Below are 20,497 nucleotides of genomic sequence, written 5' to 3'. Positions count from 1 at the left end.
GGGAAGTAATGTTATGTGACAAATTAAAGGAAAAGGAAAATTTTGAAGAAAATACGTATTCTTCCATACATTGGCATACTAATCCTTAAGGATTATACATAACAAATGATTTATGTATAATTCTTTAGAAACAGACATAAGTCATACCATTGAAGAATTTGTTGGTTAATCAACTAATTATTCGATATTATGACTATGACATACGGCTTAGTATGTGAAAGTAATAGTTTGGCAAATAAGTTACCGCCGTTTTTAGGATTTATTTTTTAATGAAAATAGATAACTGATTAAATAGTAAATTATTATTGTTTGTTGTTTACAACTTCGTTTGAACGTTAAATATGATTTTCTATATTTCTTTTTTTAGTAATCACTCGGATTTGACTCTAAATAGTAATTCTCGCAAATTGTCAACTTTACATCTGTATTAAACGAATTTCCGCCCATTGCAAGTAAATCTATTTTAATGGTCCTAAAAATAACCTTAGCTAAGTCGGACATAAAAATATAAATTATTGGGAAACAAAACGTCCATTTCGAATGATTAGAAACATTGAGCCAAAAAAAAATGTTAATACACGAAATGTTTAAATTAATGAATGGCGGGAACTTAACTGCCAAATTAATATGAAAAAATATGTATTTTCTTAAAATTGAGGCTTTTCCTTTAGTTTGTCATTTATCATTACTTTCCAGATTTTGATCCTTATAATCAACACTATCAGATAGTGAAATAATATAGAGGGTGCATTTTTTTTTTCAAAATGAACTAGTTCGATTCCGGTTAGGGAACAAGTTATTTTAAAAAAGTAATGATGCAGTTTTAGTTTTTATCAAAATCGGCCTCGTAACTCCTTTCAGCATTTTTCGCTAATCCTTATAGTTTCCGATTTGGCCCTGAAGGCCCGTTTTAAAAATTCACCCTGTATATATTTCTTATGTGCGTGTGTATGTCACTGAATTCCTCCTAAACGAATCGACTGATTTTGATGAAATTTGTTGTGTGTGTTCAAGGGGACTTGAGAATGGTTTAGATTCACAATTTAGTCCGTGGGAAAAGGTTTTTTTAATTAATTTTTATTTCGTAAGTAGTTGTTGATTTTGGAATGTTTCACATTGGATTCGACAGACTTCGCTACCATCGCAGTTTCAAATATTAAATAATAATCTATTTTAAAGATAGTTTTTCCCAACAGTTGACGCTGCGATCGAATTGAAAAAAATATTTTGTTATCATTGAGTTATTGTCGAACACGTGTTTAATCAAATATTAAATCAAGAGGTTTTGAGTGTTAAAAGAGTTTTGAAGTGTGCATAAAAACCTACTATCTATTTTTCATACCCCTAAGTGATAAAGGTTGTTCACACTTAACATTTTTTTATTTATATGGCAACACAACGTTTGCTGGGTCTGCTAGTCTTATATATAAAAATCTCGTGTCACAAGGTTAGTTACCGTACTCCTCCGAAACGGCTTTACCAATTTTCACCAAATTTTATATGCATATTCAGTAGGTCTGAGAATCTACTGAGGAGCTATTATCTATTTTTCATACCCCAAAGTGATAAGGGTCGTTCATCCTTAACATTTTTTTATTTATATGGCAACACAACGTTTGCCGGGTCAGCTAGTTTTATATGAAAATGGTCACACATGTCTATATGCGGCAGTAACCCTTAACTATCAGGTGAACTAACGTTTTGTTTCCTACTTAGACGAAATAAAAAACCTTGGAATTTAGTACCAAAAATACTGATAGCAAAAGAGTAAATTAGCATAAATATTACACTTGGATGTACAATAATTAGAAGCAAAAACCAACATTCAAGATCGTAAAGTCTTCTTGTCATTACCATAACACACTAATCACAGACTAGCACATTAGAAGTCAAAATTGTACAAAAATTGACGTTCAAAGTTCGATAAAACAGGAAAACTGGCGTTATTATTTAAGTGTATTACATTGATGTCGCCGCTTGGTCATTCGCTAGAGCAATGATCATAGATAAATACTAATATACTAGAGAGCAATGATCGTAACAATTGACTGCGGACACTTTATAATACAAATGTACTAGAAGTTGTGACTAGCCGACAATTGTTGTGGGGAATAACGTATTTGTAAGATTATATTGTACTGCCTCCATACTTATGATACGGATCTTTAATTTTATCCCGTAAAAATAAAACACATTTTTATAATATAAAAGTAGCATGTAGTCCTGATGGTAAATGGTTACTGCTACCTATACTACAAATCACATCTATTATCAACGCCAGATAAGATAACGAGTTTTACCCTAGGTCGGCTACAGATGCGCCGCTGTCTCTGAGGACTAATCTGTAACGCCTCGGAAAAGTATGTCTCCCTTACCACAGCCTTCAGTTCGTAACACAGCGACGCCAAACACTGTTGTAATTAGACAGATAAAGGTGTGGCGGTAGTGCCTCCGAAGTTAAACCACAAGGGGTTCTTCAACATTCGTAATTCAAACTAAATGACCACCTAATAACAATTTCGTAACGTTTGTCTCAAAACTGGTTCTGTCACATTTATTTCAGAAAATTGTATAAAACTATTAACACCCAAAACTCTTCAATGAATTCCCAAAATCTATGGAAATACAAAACATAAATTTTCTTAAAATCAACTCATCTCAAACAATATAAAACCTTAAGAGTCCAGCAGTATTATAAATGTAAACTAGGAAGTAGAAGTAGTAAGAACTACAGGGTCAATTCTACACTAAGTACCATTTGATCTTATAAGCGGTGTAGAGTTTCTGACCTTAGATGGCTTAGGTTAATGAAATTATCATTCACATTAAGTACATATGTATGGGAACTACATACATTTCTTACAGACACATACACATACATAAATTTAAGGGATTTAAATGCACAAACAAACAGCTAAAACTCAATAAGTATTTACAAATGTACAATATATATACATATATACAGTGTAAGCTATATACAATATATAACTATACAATGAAAAACATAACAAAAAATATATATCATAAGTAAGCTGTTAAAACTTTAAACCAGGTACTATAGAGTAAAACAATAATGCGATTTTAGTGCTAGGATTTTCAAATTAATCACAATGTTATTTACCCTTTAAAAATAAAACGTGTAAACACAGAAGTGCACTTAATAAAGACACATTTAATTCAGGGATTTGTTTTAATTATTAAATAAATAGTTTCTCTAGTTTAAAATCACGGTGTATGTAGCGCCATCTATTGATCAAATCTTTAATAGAGTTATTTAGTGCTGTTATGTTCAGGTTTGATGTGTTTGATAAGATACACAGTATACACACACGCACAAGATGTGTGTATCTTAGTAAACATAGTCTTTCTCAGGAGTAGCAAAGCAACCGTACGTATTTTGAGGTAAGACCATGAGATCGTTTATGGGGTTGATTGCTGATTTCCATGAATGGCTGGCTAGTCACTTTAGCCAACCAATGGGCATGATGACAAATTTTGAACTCCCCTTCTATAATGTAGGTACATGTCTACTGATTCCAAAAGTCGTATTATTTCGGCAATAAATTCAGTATTAACGGAAATATTATCATTTTTAAAACAAAGTTTGAATTAAGCGCGAAAACGCTCACGGATGTCATGGCGTCCGCGAGTGACGTCACGCTTCAATATCCCATAGACAAGTTCGAGCAATACGGTGACACGCCAAAAAAATGACAAGTTTAGACAAGATGGCCGACTGCATTAATTTATACTTTTATTTTATTGAAAATATAATGAATCTTAAAGTTTTTATTAAAACTGGACTCTTTTTGAGAATACTTTCAACATATTGTTTTTAAGTAAATAATTTATTCTTCGATTTTTTAATACTGTCATCATGCCCATTGTTCTTAATATTTTTTAAATCTTTTACATGTTAGATACTGACATACACAATAATTTATGGAAAGCTATCTCTACATATATTAATGAGTAACTAAGTTGGAAGCTTTGCTACTCAGTAATATTCCATCTTCCTACTCTTCATTTCATTTTAATATCACATGCCATTGTATTCGTACACGCTATCATCCGTCCAACTCAACCGTTTAAAAAAAACTTTGTCTATGTGTTGTTGATTTCAGATTAAAATATAAAATAGCCGATAGATGGCACTGTTATTATTTAAATTCGTATTATGCCCAGATTCACTAGTACTAATGAAACTCGTGTTATAATAGTAAGGTACTTAAATCGACACATACCCTTGGGTGGTCCGAAGAGCACGACGTCCATGGCCTTGAGCGCCAGCTTCTGCTTGTGTATGGGGTCCTTGATGCCCAGGACATTGCTCAAGTACTGCATGTTGTTTACTGCCAACCTGGACAGGAAACACAATTGTAACACAATATTGGCAAGAAACTACAAATATATTGGTAACTACTTTTTGCCCGCGGCTTTGCCCACGTTTAAAAGAAAATAATATCAAATCAAATCAAATCAATTTTTTTTATTCAAAATAGGTTCTTTACAGATCACTTTTTGAATGTCAAAGCAACTACCACCACTTCACAAGGTGTTTCGTTATGTTTCGTTATGACATACTAACATACATAAAACCGAAAATTCGTACCTTCATTGGAATGGCAGTGGCGTACCAACTCTGAAACCTTCGTGGGCTTATGGACAACAACTTTGCTAAAGTCATCACTTGATCAAATGCGTTATTCAATTTTTACTAATATCAATTACAATAATCGATGTTTTTGGTCCAAAAGATCGATTCTCCGATTAATCGACGGGACTTCCGAGATAAAAACTATCCTATGTCCTTTCTTGGGTCTCAGACTATCTTTGTACAAGATTTCATTAAAATCAGTTCGGCGGTGTAGGCGTGAAGAAGAGACAACCAGACAGACAGACAGAGTTACTTTCGGATTTATAATATTAGTAAGGAAGTAAGGATAACAAAGTAATGATAAAATTGAAGGTAGTAATAATAATAATAAATGCTTTCTACTCTCACAGCCGCATACTAGGATAACCTGTGTAGTGGGTACCATGGACACACACATAGAAAAATACAACACCCAGACCCAGAAATCTAAATTCATCATTTAGATATCTGTCTGGCCGGGGATTGAACCCGGAACCCTCTGTGCGTCAGACCGGTATGGTGACGGCTCCGCCACGCGGGTCGTCATACGAAGGAATCGCAGGTAGAAGGATAGTAATAATAAAATTGAAGGTGGTAGAACCCTTTGTGGTGCGAATCCGGCAGCTTTATGTGCTGTGCTGTGGTTTGAAGGGTGTGGTAAGGGAGACACACTCTTCCAAGGCGTTTTGGCTAAGTCCTCACGGGTAGCGGCGCATCTGGGGCTGACCTCAGGTAGGAATATCTAATCCTATTTGGGATTGATTACAGATGTCCATGGGCCGCAGTAGCCACTTACCATCTGACGTATGCTCGTCTGCTCCTCTTATATTATAATATCTCCTGAGCACTTCTATTACATATAATATGGTTCATTACCTGGGCAGAGTAGCACCAGTGACTTTGTGTTGCAGGAACAGAGTCTTGTACTGCGGCAGGTCGACTGATTGCGAGAGCCATTCCACCGTCTGCTCCACTGTCCAGTTATGGACCTGGAAATTAAAGGAACTGTTGTAGTTATTCTCATTAAGATTATCGCTAAGTAGCTTTCAGGATAGTGGTAGAGACCTTTGTGGTTCGACTACGGCAACATTGTCAGACCTATTTCTGTATTACAACAGTTGTGTTACATGCTGTTGTTCAGCTTAAAAGCGTGTAGTAAGGTAGTATTTATCCGAGGCGTTTTAAGTTAGTCCTCAGGGGTAGTAGCGCATCTGTGCCTAACCTCAGGTAAAAATCTAATATTATTAGGGGTTGATTTCAGATGTCCATGGGTGGCAGTAGCCACTTACCATCAGGTGGACTGCATGCTACTTCAATATTAAATATAAAAAAAATGTAGAATTCGCGTATACTAATTTTTGTTATTGAAACCAAAAACCTATTTTCTTTTTTATTAACATAATTTGTTATCGTTATAAAATTCTCACGAATACCCAAATATTTATTTTACAATGAGGTCTAGCATTTAGGCACATCAAATTGAGTGACTCTCAAAGAGAGCTGTCCAATATAAAAACGCAGGAAATGGTCGATGAGGTAGCGTTTTATTCAAATTGCAAACATTAAAATAAACATTTTAACCGAGAGTGATGTAACAGGCGATCTTTTTAAGATATTTATGAGCGCGGTAACGGAAAACGGCCATTATTGTAGCCAGAAAAATGAACGATAATTTGAAGAGTAAAGCAAACACAGGAAAGTGTTGAAAACCACCAGTTTTGATACAGTTTCGTTGTGATTTAGTTGCTTTTTTGTATTCATAATACTTTTATTATATTTTTTTAAGATTGAAATATTAATGAGCATGCAGTCCATGAACTGCTGTCCATTGATGTGTATAACCAACTCCATATAGAACGAAGGTTATACCTGAATTTAAATACACAAACTAAATTGAAGGTGGTAGAACCCTTTGTAGTTCGACTCCGGCGGCACTATCGCCACATCTATTTCTGCCTAATAACAAGCATTGTTAAGCGCTGATGTGTTCTGGTTTGAAGGGTGTGGTAAGGGAGACATACTTTTTCGAGGCGTTCCAACTTAGTCCTCAGGGGTAGCTCCACAACTGTGGCCGAACTCAGGTAGGATATCTAATCCTATCTGCGGTAGATTACAGAAGTCCATGGGCGGCAGTAGCCACTTACCATCAGGTGGACTGCATGCTGGTCTGCTATTTATATTATAAAACAAGCACAATACGTATTAATAGTCGTGAGGACTTAGACGTTTGCTTCATATATAAGTTAGCCGGTATCCCTTCAACCAAAACGTAGGAAATGCTACATACAAACAATAGGAGGCATCGGTAGCGTCCTGGTCGAACTATATTATGACTTTTTCTAAAATTTGACGTCAAACTAGAATAAGGTGTAACGTATCTGTGGCCGACTTAAGCTGAGACTCTTCACTCTAGCATTCATTAAGGTTGATTAGAGATGTCCATAGGCAATATAGGTTACTTACTATGTATGGGCTACTACTTTTCTTACTGGTATAATATTAGAAAAGCTTTCTATGCAGACCAGCCTTACAGAATATTTATTATTTTCATAATACCAATAATTTTAAATGATAAAACAAATATCTTGTCAATATGAGCTGGTCTTAAAGGCTATTCATTTGCTCTAGCAGCTTAAAGTGCGGAAGGGACGGTCCGCCCCGGGCCCCCGATCCTATCCCGTATCCCGATCCGAAACACAGTTGCTAAAAAATAGTAGTCAGAACCAAACAATCTATGAAATTTGTATCAGTCACAAAAAAAGGTCACTGAATCACAGGTGAACTTTTTACACTGGAGGCCCCATTCAACTTTCTGACCCGGGCCTCCTACTACCTTAGTCCGCCACTGCTGATATGGTACTTTACAGGGAGTTTCATGGATCTTTTATTTCAGAAGAACACACGAGCATAAAAAAACGTAATGTTATGTAAATGTCATCAGTAATTCTTAGAATTAAAACTCGTTGCGTGTTATATGTATGTCAACAACATTCTAAAAAAACCTGTTTTATCTACATCTTATTATTCATTTATACATAGCGACAGTGGTGAGGTCATTAACCTTACAAAATGTAAACAAACATTGTATATGTTTACGTAATATTGTTCGTTCGTCTAGTCAAAAAAAAGTAATACAATACAAACAACAAACAACTTCTGTTAAATGTTCATTGCTGTTTATCTGGCCATATGGAATAGACTCTACATAAGATACACCTACATAGGAGTCCCACTAAAAGTTGTTCACTAAGACATTGGTATCTCTGAAGATTTCAGTTTTAACGCCTTAATGCAATCTCTGCTTATCATCTCATCCAAATCACACAAGTGGTTCACATAATTCTTATAATTGTATCTACCACCTTACGAACTTATAAATGAAATTTTTTTGAAAGCTTTCTATCTCATCTTTAATTTTCACCTCATAAAGTGCGCTCCAGGTCTCTCCCTCTTCTGTGGAGAGACTCGTGTCCAATAGTGGGATATAAAAAGAAAGCTCTGCTAATAAGCACAACTGTTGAGAATGAGAAGTGCAAAAGAAATGTACATGATAGCTGAGGTGTTATCAACTTAAAAGGTGGTCGACCTCTTTGTAGTATATCGGTAAAGACAACAAACCTATTATAATAGAAAATTACTGGCGTGTCTGTTTTGAATGGCGTGATGGCTGAATGGGAGGATACGTGGCTAATTTAAAGCTACTAACAATCAATAAGACTATCAATAATTATCAATAGTGTGAGCCAAATTAGACACCAGTTGTATAGAAATACGGGTTGGTCACTAAGAGCCAGCGCTTACTGTCGGCACGGTAGTGGGCATTTGTTTTTGATGCAACAAATGCAATGCGGCTAAGGAACTATAAAGGCGTAATTGTAATTTCTGTGACAATCGTCGTCAGTGCAAATACAACGATACCGTATGTGTAGGAAATCGTTTGCCTTGCTGAAACTCAGTTTGGTAGAGAAAGGACGAGTAAGGCGTTAAGCCTTTCTCTACCAAACCATCTTGAAGCAACGTGGTAAATGATCCATTATGTGTTCCGGTTGACGTCCGAAGTCCATTATGAGAGAGTACATCCTTCTCGTTCTGCTTGTCGCCGTCAGATGTCACTGTTTTCCAGGCAACTCGCGCCCCTGGCGCCCTCACCTTCCTGCTCGGAACTAACTTACAAACCGGAAGCCGCCATTTTAGTTAATGATTGTTGCGTCATTCTTAATCTGTGAAGTCGCAAAGTTCTAAAGTTTTACAAACTTTTGAGAGAAAAGTAGAAAGTTTGATTTAAATTTTTGCTTTAGAATAGTCATTGTTTTCCATAAAGTAGTTTCGTGAGCTGTGATAAATGGATAAAGAAAAGCTAGTCGCGCCATCGGCGGCAGCAATGAAGAGACCACGTGCTCCCGATTCAAGTGCTCGTGAATCTTCTGAAAGCGACTCTGAGGGCACTTCAAACAGTAGCCGATCGCATAAAAAACGCCGCCGCCGTAGTAAACGTCGTTCTACATCAAAGGAATCTGAGTTGGATCGAAGGTTTGATTGCTTATCTCAACAGTTGGTGAGTTATTTGAATAACATTGTACAGGCCAATTTTGTCAGTAAAGACACAAATGTACACACTCACGCTACAGTGCACACTCAAGCTACAGTGGCCCCTAACCTCTCAAAGGTAACAACCACACAAGACGTTACATCCAGCCTGTCAAGAGAAAATTTTTTACATCCGCCCAGTGGTTCAAAAATCCCAAATATTTCGGAACCCAGTGTTTCAGTTAAAGAACCCACGGTGCCGAAAGCAAGTTCGGATAGAGTTGCCAAAATTGTGTCTTTACAAAGATTTGATACACCCGAATGGAATTCAGTACGTTATATCGATATTCAGAAAAAATACGTTGCTTTTCCTGCCTTTTCGGAACTAAGAATTAATGAAGAACTACGAAGCTTGGAAGATCCTTTTTCTTCTTTTAAATTAAGTCAAATAGAACGTAGTTATGCTGCACTGTCGAATGCCTTCTTGGCCCAAAATGAGTATGTTAACAGTGCGTTACAGAGCTTAATAAATTGGTCAGAAAAATCCGAAGGGCAACTAACACCTATTTCACTTTATGAAAATCTTAAGAATTTATTTGGTAATGAATCTAAATTTACCAGTGTTTCCCAAGATATCTTGCAAATAATATGCGGCAAGCGTGCAGAAGTATTAGAATCGCGTCGTCGTGCGTTGTTAAAAAACTTAAAGCAGAAATACATGCGCGAAGATCTCGACAGAGCGCCGCCTTCGTCAGAATATATATTTAATCCCGAGGCACTGTCAGCATATATAAGTAAGATAGGAGGTTTAGATAAGCTAGATAAGAAGTTTTCTACTCGAACTGCACGCCTAAACCGTTTAACGTCACCAGAACCTTCATCTTCTAACTCATTTCGAAATAAACCCTTTCGTGCACAAGCAAGTAAGAAAAATCAATTCCGAGATAAGGACTTTCCCGGAAGAAAAGATTACGATAATTCAGGGAAAAAGTCAAGGGGACAGAAGAACAAGTTCAATAGGAAAAGAAGACATCAAAATAAATGACACACCGACTTTTTGGGGGGGCTGCCTACGGTACTACTTAAACAACTGGACAGAACTCAATCCGCCCAAGCCTGTAATAAAATTGATATCAGGGGCCCGTATTCCTTTCAATCAAACACCCCCTTTGATCATGCCGTCCACAGAAATATTAAATCTGTTTCAAACCCCTGTATCGTCCAAAATGTCTTGCGAGATAGAAGTCATGTTACAGCAACACATTTTAGAACCAGCTCCTCAAACTCCATCTTTCATCTCGAAACTTTTTCTTGTAAAGAAAGGCAATGGGAAGAGTCGAATGATTTTCAATTTAAAAGCTTTAAACCAATACATGTCCCCGAAGCATTTTCATCTTTTTCATTATCGTCAAATGCCTCAGTTCCTTCAACCTGCCGACTGGATGGTGAAGTTGGACCTCAGTCAGGCCTATTACCATATACCTATTCGAATAGAACACAGACGTTTCCTTCGGGTCAGTTACAACGGACAGCTTCTACAAATGACTTGTTTGCCATTTGGCCTCTCAGCAGCACCCAGAATGTTTGCTACAGTAACAAACTGGACTGCCGAAATGCTGAGAAGGAAAGGTCTACGCCTGGTGATTTATTTGGACGACTACCTTATTGTTCATCAGTGCAAAGAAACTCTCAGACGTCAGGTCAGGATGGCATTACAGTTTTTGACCAGTCTAGGATGGCGTATCAACTTGAAAAAATCTGTTACCACTCCGACGAGGACAGTAGAATATCTGGGCATAATTTGGGACACCAAAACCAATACTGCGTCCCTGCCCCCAGACAAAGTAAACAAATTACGCCAAAGCCTACAAACTCTCCTCGCTGCTGGCAGTTGGACCCTCAAGCAGGCGCAACGCCTCTTAGGACTTCTCAACTTTGCGACCTTCATCACCCACCGGGGAAGGTTGCATTGCCGAGTTTTGCAGCGGCACAGCCGTATCCTGCGCAAGGAACCTCTCAAAACTTCTCACTTCACCGAGGAGGTGAGCGCAGAACTGGAGTGGTGGTTGAAGAACATTTGCCAACATACTCTGATACACCCCAAAGCTCGGCCTACAAATTATGTAATAACCGACGCTTCAGATATTCAATGGGGAGCTGTGATCAACAACAAGTTTGTTCAAGGAGAGTGGAATCAACACCAAATAAGTTGTCATTCCAATCTGAAAGAATTGTATGCTGTGATTGCTGCAATTACAACAGAGGCTTCTGCTCTCAAGAGATCTACAATAATTCTTCAGAGCGACAACAAAACTGTGGTGTCTTACATCAGGAAAGAGGGCGGAACAAAATCCATTTCACTATTAAATTTGACCAAACAACTCCTGGAGTTGATAGACCACCTAGATATTGTATTAATCCCTCACTACCTTCCGGGAATATACAACACGGAAGCCGACAACTTATCACGCGACCGCGCAGGGTCCGAATGGCATCTGAAGGAAGAAGCAACTTGCATAATATTCAATCTTTGGGGAATTCCCGAAATAGATCTATTTGCCTCCGCAGACGCTCACGTCGTCCCGAGGTATGTTACACGAGACTTGTCAGACTCGAACGCTTGCTTTCACGACGCATTCAGCAGATCCTGGCGTTACGACCTGGCCTGGGCCTTTCCACCTCCGTCGTTGATGCCGCAGGTATTGCGTCACTTGAACACAGCCAGCGGTCGCTACATAATAATAGCACCCAGGTGGACGAAACCCTATTGGCGCCCAGACCTGAAGCGCAGAGCTCTCACGCGTCCAATCAACATACTGAACTTGAAGGACTGCCTGATAGATACATTCACAGGGCGAGCCCCAGCTCATATCTGCAATCTACAACTGGAAGCCTGGCTCATTTCGGGTGGGACTCATTACTAAATAATTGGTCACCTGAAGAAAAGGAATTACTTACATCATGTTGGAGAGCATCTACTCGTCGAACCTACACACCTATATGGAATAAGTGGTTGGTATGGTGTCAACAGTTTGATATAGATTTTCGTTCTCCGAAACCTCATGATTTCGCTAAATACCTAGCTCATCTTTATTTATCTGAAAAATTAGCATATCGAACGATACTGGTCTATAAGTCATCGATTTCATCTATTTGTGAAACGTTTGGTAACTGTAAATTATCAGCAAGCCCTATAGTTAAACATATTCTAAAAGCAATATCACTTGCAAAACCAGCTCCACCTAAAGCTCCGATATGGGATGCTAGGATTCTTATTAAATACCTTAAAAATACTAATCCAAATATAAATAATTTATATGATGTTTCCAGACGCACTGCAACAATATTATTATTGTGTTCTGGTCGTAGAGTACATGACCTTTCTCTTTTGCATTGTGATCCATCCCATTTTATAGATAATGGTGATTCTATCACTTTGAATCCCGTATTTGGTTCTAAAACAGATTCCATATCACACAAGCAATCTAGTTGGTTATTGCATTCTTGTCCTGATAGGAATGTTGATCCTGTTTTCTGGCTTAGGGCCTTATTTAATTTGACTAAAGTTTATAGAGACTCACTTTCAAATCTATTTATTGTTACTAGGGGTAAGATCAGAGCAGCTACTCCTACAATTATCGGAGGTTGGATTAAACGAGTACTAATGGAAGCTGGTATAGAGGCATCCCCTGGTAGTTTTAGATCAGCTGTCTCTTCTTTAAATTGGATAGAAAATTATCCTATTAATGATATTTTGGCCAAAGCTAATTGGCAACATGAGACAACTTTTCGAAAATTTTATCAAAGAGAATTAAACCAATCCGAGCATTCTACTTTGGAAAAATCTTTATCGAAGTACTTTTCAGCACCCAATTGAGGTTTTGTTTTTAATTCTGTAATTTATATAATTCTTCATGTCTATAGAATCATAGTGAATTATGTAGATATCTTATGATTAAGATATACTGATTCATCACATTGTTGCATTAATTACAAACCTTTACATAAGCCACCAGGAGATAACAAACAAATCTCTCATAATGGACTTCGGACGTCAACCGGAACACATAATATGCAAATTTTACCTTCCAATAAAATTTCTATTATGTTTCCTGAGACGTCCGAAGTCCAGGTAATGTCTTCCTGGTGGTACTTTTAGCCATTCCTCATTATGAGACGAACAATGATTAACTAAAATGGCGGCTTCCGGTTTGTAAGTTAGTTCCGAGCAGGAAGGTGAGGGCGCCAGGGGCGCGAGTTGCCTGGAAAACAGTGACATCTGACGGCGACAAGCAGAACGAGAAGGATGTACTCTCTCATAATGGACTTCGGACGTCTCAGGAAACATAATAGAAATTTTATTGGAAGGTAAAATTTGCATATTATCTTCCCAAAGTTGTGTCATATCCAGCAGTGTACCATAACTTTTGCTGCCAAACTACACATTATCTCACCTCGGACCGCAACCACGCCTCCCAGAGCTCCTTGACGGATATGTGCATGTCATCGTTGTGGTGGAAGGCGCGCTGCCGCTTCTCATAGCCGCTGTCGTACTGCAACTCTTCACGGAGGAACTGGAATAGACAATAAGTCGATTATTGACTTTATCAGCTATAATTTAGGGGTGCTACAAACGAGTCTTTCCTTATAAACATAAAGGTAGTTAGGGGTGTTAAAAAAGATTCTTACTTATAAAAAATATAGAATACAAAACTACTTTGTATGTCGACTTGTCGTAATATGTCAATTGCAAATATATAGATATAGATAGATGGTGGTAGAAAACCCATTGTGGTCCGACGCCGGAAGCACCACTACCTCAACACACTCTGCTTCACAGCTGGGTGAAGCGTTGCTGTGTTCTGGTTTGAAGGGCTGGCGAGGGAGACATACTTACGCGAGGTGTTCCAACTTATTCCCTAGAAGTAACATCGCATTTAGAACCGATACATAGATCGTTTTAAATTAACTTATCTTACTTCTTAGAACTTAATCAGGGCCTCGCTAGCGCAAGAGATTATGTACATAATTCTATTTGTTAAACTAAAATAGACATTACGAAATCGACACTATACGTAATATATTTTCCTTGATCATTATACCTATGTACACAAATAGTTATCGATTATGTTACTTTGATCCTTGGTGTATGAATAAACTAAAAACAAGTCAAATATGTATATTGTACATTATTACAATAATATCCTATTCATTTGAATATCCTCTACTTTTTCCTTAAAGATATCTAGAATCGAGAACTTATACATTATTCAAATTGTATACAAACTCGGGATATTCCCAAACGAGTACATGATTTGAATTTTACAGTTAACAACTGTTTTCCCATTGACAATTTTGAAGAAAGTAGATTACGCAGAGGTTTTTCTGTGAGTAATAAATTAAGAGGATGTTTAAACTGTATGAGGTCAATTGAAAATAAGTTTTAAGGTTGATTTAGTATTCAAGTACTTCATAAACATTATGAATCTGCTTAAATTTATGTACATATGTCAAAATTAATTGAAATAACATGACACTTCGTCTTGTTATAATTACGAAATAAATGGTTACTCCTACGCTTACATGCTTATAGTTTTCGCCTGTTCATCTAGATTAAGATTGGAAATTATTCAAGTAATTTGACATATATACAATATTTATGTACCTAGACTTTAATGTTGTTACTTTATTTCCTATGTACTATTATGATACCATTGTAATCATTCGCACTAAGGTTGACGTATCCGCTTATATTATCATCTGTCATTGGGTCGTTCGGATTGTCGTTGCAGCATTATTTGTTGTTGATCATAATTGTTCTTGCAACTTCCTTTAACTTTTTGCATTTTGGTAGAACTTTCTGCAGCTCGACTCAATTTCTGATGTCCCTGTCTATGTGGTAACGCAGTGGTACCTACTTTAAGAGGTGTTTTAATGTATTTATCCAAGGTAACAATGTATCGAGCTGTAGAATGTCATCATGTAAGATAGATACAGTCAACTAAATTTCAGACTCATTTAAAATTCTCTGTAGTTTCATTGTGATGAATTTGACATTACGATCCGATCAGGTAACTATCAAATTCTACTTTTGGATGGCCTGAAAGCCTACAGTGTAGCCTAGCTTTCAAATCGTCGATTGTTCACTAACTCCGTTCGTCGACTTTTTGTCAAATGCCTGAACCTTTGGACTCAACTACGACTGTCATGTGCGAAGATATTTACACGTGATATCTCACTTCTATTTCTTAAGGGTACAAGGTGTACTTACGTCATCACTCTCGCTGAGGTCAACGTTCCCGTTCGCGTCGTCGTCCAGTTGTCTATGGAGTTGCGTGATGGCCTCCAGCCCAGCGCGGTCTTGCAGACACGAGGGCTCATTGTTGCACGCCTCCAGAAGTACTGGAATCGAATAATAATAATCAATTATATTATGAAGCATTTATACTCAGCACATGGCAATGATCCGGTGTAGATGATTAATATTCAGATGCCGCTCATGGACATCAGTTATCAACCGCGGATAGATTTGATACCCTGATGCGTGTTACCCCTAAGCTGTCTGGTTTTACCATACCAAATTTCATTTAGATCACTCAAATCTAATAGATGGATGTTCATATTGGCTCTAGGTGGGTGTAGAACATGTCTTAATTACATTAATGTTTAGATTACATTCTATAATAATAAATTACGTGTGGGTGTTAATCATCATTTTACTATAAACATTACGAAGAAAACTTCAGCTGTAAAGATTATAAGTACTAAAACTTTACGAATTCATAATTTTAAAATAATTAATACGCACACGGCTAAAAGAATCTAGGGGAAAAATTCACGCTCGCTGGTGTACACCCGCGTGACAAAAAAGATTCCAAATTTACCTACGAAGGAGTTACTATGTTTAATATAAAGCAATAATAAGTAATATGTTTAAGCAACATCCTTAAAATTCGTAAGTACATACTAGTATGTATAAGATACGCAAAAGATTTGCCTTTTCTTTTAAATATGCTTTTGCCAGAAAATATTGCTATAAGCAAAAAGCTTCGTACTTATTTTAATCATATTCGTGTTGATAATGTAGGTTTTTGAAATAAACAAAAGCAACATAAGCTACTAAACAGAGCCATATTTTAAAAGCGTTGATATAAAGGCTCTTGATATATAGACAATCTTCTTAAATAATAATTTTAATTAACTACACATAAAATAAAGCAATCAAAGTGGATAAACATATTCACTACCGGTTAACAGAGCTTTTAAACTCGACGATTAACGAGCGTTGACAGAAAGGAGATGAATGTGACATTATTCTGGCTCCATATTATGATTATTGGAACGAGAAATAGCATAGAATTGAATGATTTGGCCATTTACCAATAACTAATATTAGACAATTATGTAGAGCTATGCGTTTTCTTCAACGTATTTACATGTGGCGACATAGTAGGAGAATAATTCTAATTATGATGCAAGGAAACGTTAATAAGACGGCCGAAGTGCATTTTGTTTGAATACTCAAGCAGTAGTGAATATTTCACCTATTATTATTAACATTTATCGATATGACGGTCTGCTATAGAGCTATTAGGGTCGTCAGCAGCCTTACTCTATGTATAACGTCTGACCTTTTGTCTTTAAGGCTCTGTGCTTGTAACCAGAAACCTAACCCAGCGCAAGGTCCTAAATGAAGTATTTGATTTTAACTCCGATAACTCTTCGCTTACATGAGATAATTTGGAAAACGGCTAGAATTACTATGACGAGAAGAAGGAATTTTATAACTGAAATTCTAAATCGCAATATTCATGGGATCTAAAATGGCGTATTAATCTTTATTGAATTAAAATATTACATCTTCTTTTATTTATTTTTCCTATAAAGATTCCAGAAGCACCTATGAATAATGTTTATTTAACGACATTTTTGTAATCATTTGTATGTCAGAATGAGTAATGTAATAATTAGAACACCTTAATAATTTGTGAGGTTAATAGGAAAAGGTCTCAAATAACAATTAAGATTACATAAACAATATTGTCCATTCTTTGATGATTACACTGACGATTAATGTCACCGACACGATGTTAAAGTGGTTTTTAATAGCCATAGTTTAAAGAGTGCAGTTAAGATAACCCATCCCATTTATCCTCAGGGCCGTCACACGAAAGCGATGCGGTGTTGGACTTCCAAAATGCTGTGTCCCGTTACAAGGCAGAAATTAATTGTGTGCTTTCAAAAATAGTGCAAGTAGCGGGAGGGCCGGGAGCTTATGTGACACACTGCCGTAACATTTAATCGCGCGTCCACATACTGGTCGAGTGGCGAGGGAAGTAGCGAGAGCAGTGGCGAATTGACGAGTATGTGGACGAGCGGTAACACTCAACGGCACGTTGCCACAGTACAAACTACTCTACAGTACAGTCTCACTGTAAAATTCTGCTGTGACGTTGCTTTCCGCAACTCCTTTCGTGTGTATCAGCCGGCATAGCAGGAGTGTGCTCACTGTAGCTACGTACCAATCATTTTGAACATTTATGTAAGTATGGTTTCTAATAATATCCTGATACCAATGTCTTCGATGATAGGATCTCCGCATCTCCACATTTTATTTATATAAAAAATATATGAGGTCTTCGAGGTCTGATAATGAAGCCAAAAAGTGGTATAAAGATCTTCGCCTTATTCTATGGTTACAGTAATAAATACCTAGTAGGTATATGGTAGTATTCCAGAAGTGATTAAAGTTCATCTAAATATAATACCAGATTACCACACATTGAATGACCTTTAACATAATGAACACATCTAATACGATAGTAACTGGTTTGTGTACTTAGATACTATTTAAATAAATAATAATTTCTTGCCTTATCAAAGGGCTTATCAGTCAAGTCTCCTGCCTTATGAAGGGAACATGTTTATTTTATTATCAACAGACTATACTGTCACGTATATTTGAAGACGGTAAATGATAAAACAGACTAGATAATATTTTTTTTATGAATGAATTAAAGATTTTTGTATTTGTTTATACTAGAACTCAAGTAGCATCCTCAGATCAGATGATTTTTGATTCGAGTCATGAGTTATGTCATATATTTCCTTTAGGGTGTGGTAAACCAAACCCTTTAAACCAGTTGTATAATTTAACGTAAACAGCTATGTTAAGATACACTCACGCATAGCGCATATTTTTAAATAAGTACTAGCTGACCCTGCAAACGTTGTGTTGCCATATCACTTAGGGGTATGAAAAATAGATAGTAGCCGATTCTCAGACCTACTGAATATACATATAAAATTTGGTGAAAACCGGTAAAGCCATTTCGGAGGAGTACGGTAAGTAACATTGTGACACGAGAATTTTATATATAAGATACATTATTAATATTATGTATTATGTGATTTATGAATTTTTATTTGTGTACTCAGATGTGTATGGAACATTATAAAGGAGTTCCTTATACAAAACGTTTACTGTAGAAAACATATTTTACAGTCTACGAGTATTTATTTTATTGAAGTGATACCTTCCACATATTATCGCCATCACCCAGGTTTGACTGGCAGAGAATGACATTAGGCATTAAGTTCACCCTTTGTTACCCTTTAGTAGTTAGTTTAGTTTAAAGTATTAAAAATAAGTAAATCCATATAAAACATAATAAAGCATTTAAGTATTGAAGCATTGAAGGTGGTAGAACCCTTTGTGGTTCGACTCTAGCGTCACCACCGCCACACCTATTTCTACCTAATAACAGCAGTGTTAGGCGCTGCTGTGTTCCGGTTTGAAGGGTGTGGTAAGGGAGATAGACTTTTCCGAGGCGTTCCAGCTTAGTCCTCAGGGGTAGCGGCGCATCTCTGGCCGACCTCAGGTGGGAATATCTAATCCTACATGGGGTTGATTACAGATGTCCATGGGCGGCAGTAGCCACTTACCATTAGGTGGACTGTATGCTCGTCTGCTTCTCCTATATTATAAAAACAAATAAAAGTGTATGTGTGTGTCAGCTACGACGCACGATTGGAGTTTACTCCTTACGAACGATAATTATGATATATATCGAATAGAAAAAAAGGGTAAATGAACGCATCTGCTAAAATGATAAGAGAAACAAACATATATCTGTAATTATTCGGATTATTTATATTACTTCAATAATGCGTATTACATAAAGTATGTTACAAAATAATATAAATAATAATAATAATAATTGTGTTCAATTTATACAAATCCAATTTTAGGATGATTGATTTCTTTCACTTTGAATTATAATATCATTCTTAAATACTGTAATTATTGGTTTGTGGTAACTGAAATACGATACGTGAACTTGGAAGTTACATGAGTTATGAATCGTGAAAACACCGCATCAATAGTTGTACCATATCTAGCGCGCAACACACACGTACAAACATACGCACACATTCAACTCTCAGACTGGAGGTAGTAAACTATACAGTGAGACTACGAAGTATCGCGCAAAGAGGAGACCCCGAGAATGAGATACGCTGTGTAATGTATTCCATCTCATTCTTTTACACGTTCAATCCTACAGATATATATGTTTGTCTCTTTCTACGTTACGCCTCAACTTTTCGTGTTACACTTGATTTTACTCCTCATAAAATTTCCGTACCGGGCCTTATAACTCAAATCGTTTCTTAAGGAGTAAACTCCAAAAAATAAGTAGGTATTGCTTCTAAAAATTATTTGCGCAAGCTTCCTTTGCACACATTCAGGGCTTTTGTAACATAAAATGGGTGACACAATAAGCATGAATTATATTAAGAAGTCATAAAAATAAATATAAATAAAATATTGACCAAAACTTTGATGTTATACCTACACGTCATTTGCTTGATTAGTCCATTGTCGTAACAGGAAAACTGTAACGGAAGGAATTACTGAATATTTAATGGGACAAACCAACTCGTTTGTATTGTATGAAAAGAAGGCCATCTCAGATAAGCAATAGTTTAGCGTTTTGATGATTTCTAAATTGAAAATAGGAAGGAATGCGTGCTCAAAGTACATTTACATACGTTTTTTTAAATTTTCGTGTATATATTGTATCTACCGGGTAATTCAAAGTAATAAAATAATTGACTCTTTAGAGGGGTATAGGTTTTGCGTCAAAATTAAGTACCTGATTTGCGATTTCTAATATATTTTACAGGAATGTTTTAATGGGATACGTCTACTTTATTCATAAAAAGGTAAAGACTTAAAAGATAAAGTATTTTGACCTCCTCACCAAAGAAAAGTTAATTGTACAATAAATTACACTAAGAGATTTTTTACATAACGTTGTAATAAAAATGACA

At 36.5% G+C, this 20,497-nt stretch overlaps 2 protein-coding genes across 3 annotated transcripts in view; one reads left to right on the top strand and one right to left on the bottom strand.

Moving 5' to 3' along the window:
* The window catches only part of Stim (stromal interaction molecule), a 67,199-nt gene that overhangs the window by 26,409 nt on the left and 20,293 nt on the right, over nucleotides 1-20,497 (bottom strand). For both annotated transcript variants that reach the window (XM_073089438.1, XM_073089439.1), the window contains exons 2-5: nucleotides 15,435-15,565; nucleotides 13,618-13,737; nucleotides 5,513-5,625; nucleotides 4,245-4,360 (exon numbers count right to left, since the gene is read on the bottom strand). In XM_073089438.1, the coding sequence (XP_072945539.1) occupies nucleotides 4,245-4,360; nucleotides 5,513-5,625; nucleotides 13,618-13,737; nucleotides 15,435-15,565 (480 nt within the window). The remainder of the gene's footprint in view (nucleotides 1-4,244; nucleotides 4,361-5,512; nucleotides 5,626-13,617; nucleotides 13,738-15,434; nucleotides 15,566-20,497) is intronic.
* LOC140754434 (uncharacterized) lies at nucleotides 8,857-10,209 on the top strand. The gene has a single exon (XM_073089443.1). The coding sequence runs from the start codon at nucleotides 8,979-8,981 to the stop codon at nucleotides 10,206-10,208; it is 1,230 nt and encodes a 409-aa protein (XP_072945544.1). The 5' UTR covers nucleotides 8,857-8,978; the 3' UTR covers nucleotide 10,209.

The sequence above is a fragment of the Epargyreus clarus genome, unplaced genomic scaffold, assembly GCF_041222505.1.
Source record: "Epargyreus clarus isolate Ecla_fem2 unplaced genomic scaffold, WU_Ecla_fem_2.2 ptg000029l, whole genome shotgun sequence".
NCBI lineage: Eukaryota > Metazoa > Arthropoda > Insecta > Lepidoptera > Hesperiidae > Epargyreus > Epargyreus clarus.
The sequence above is the reverse complement of the archived record's forward strand: the minus strand, read 5'-3'. Positions and strand labels throughout refer to the sequence as shown.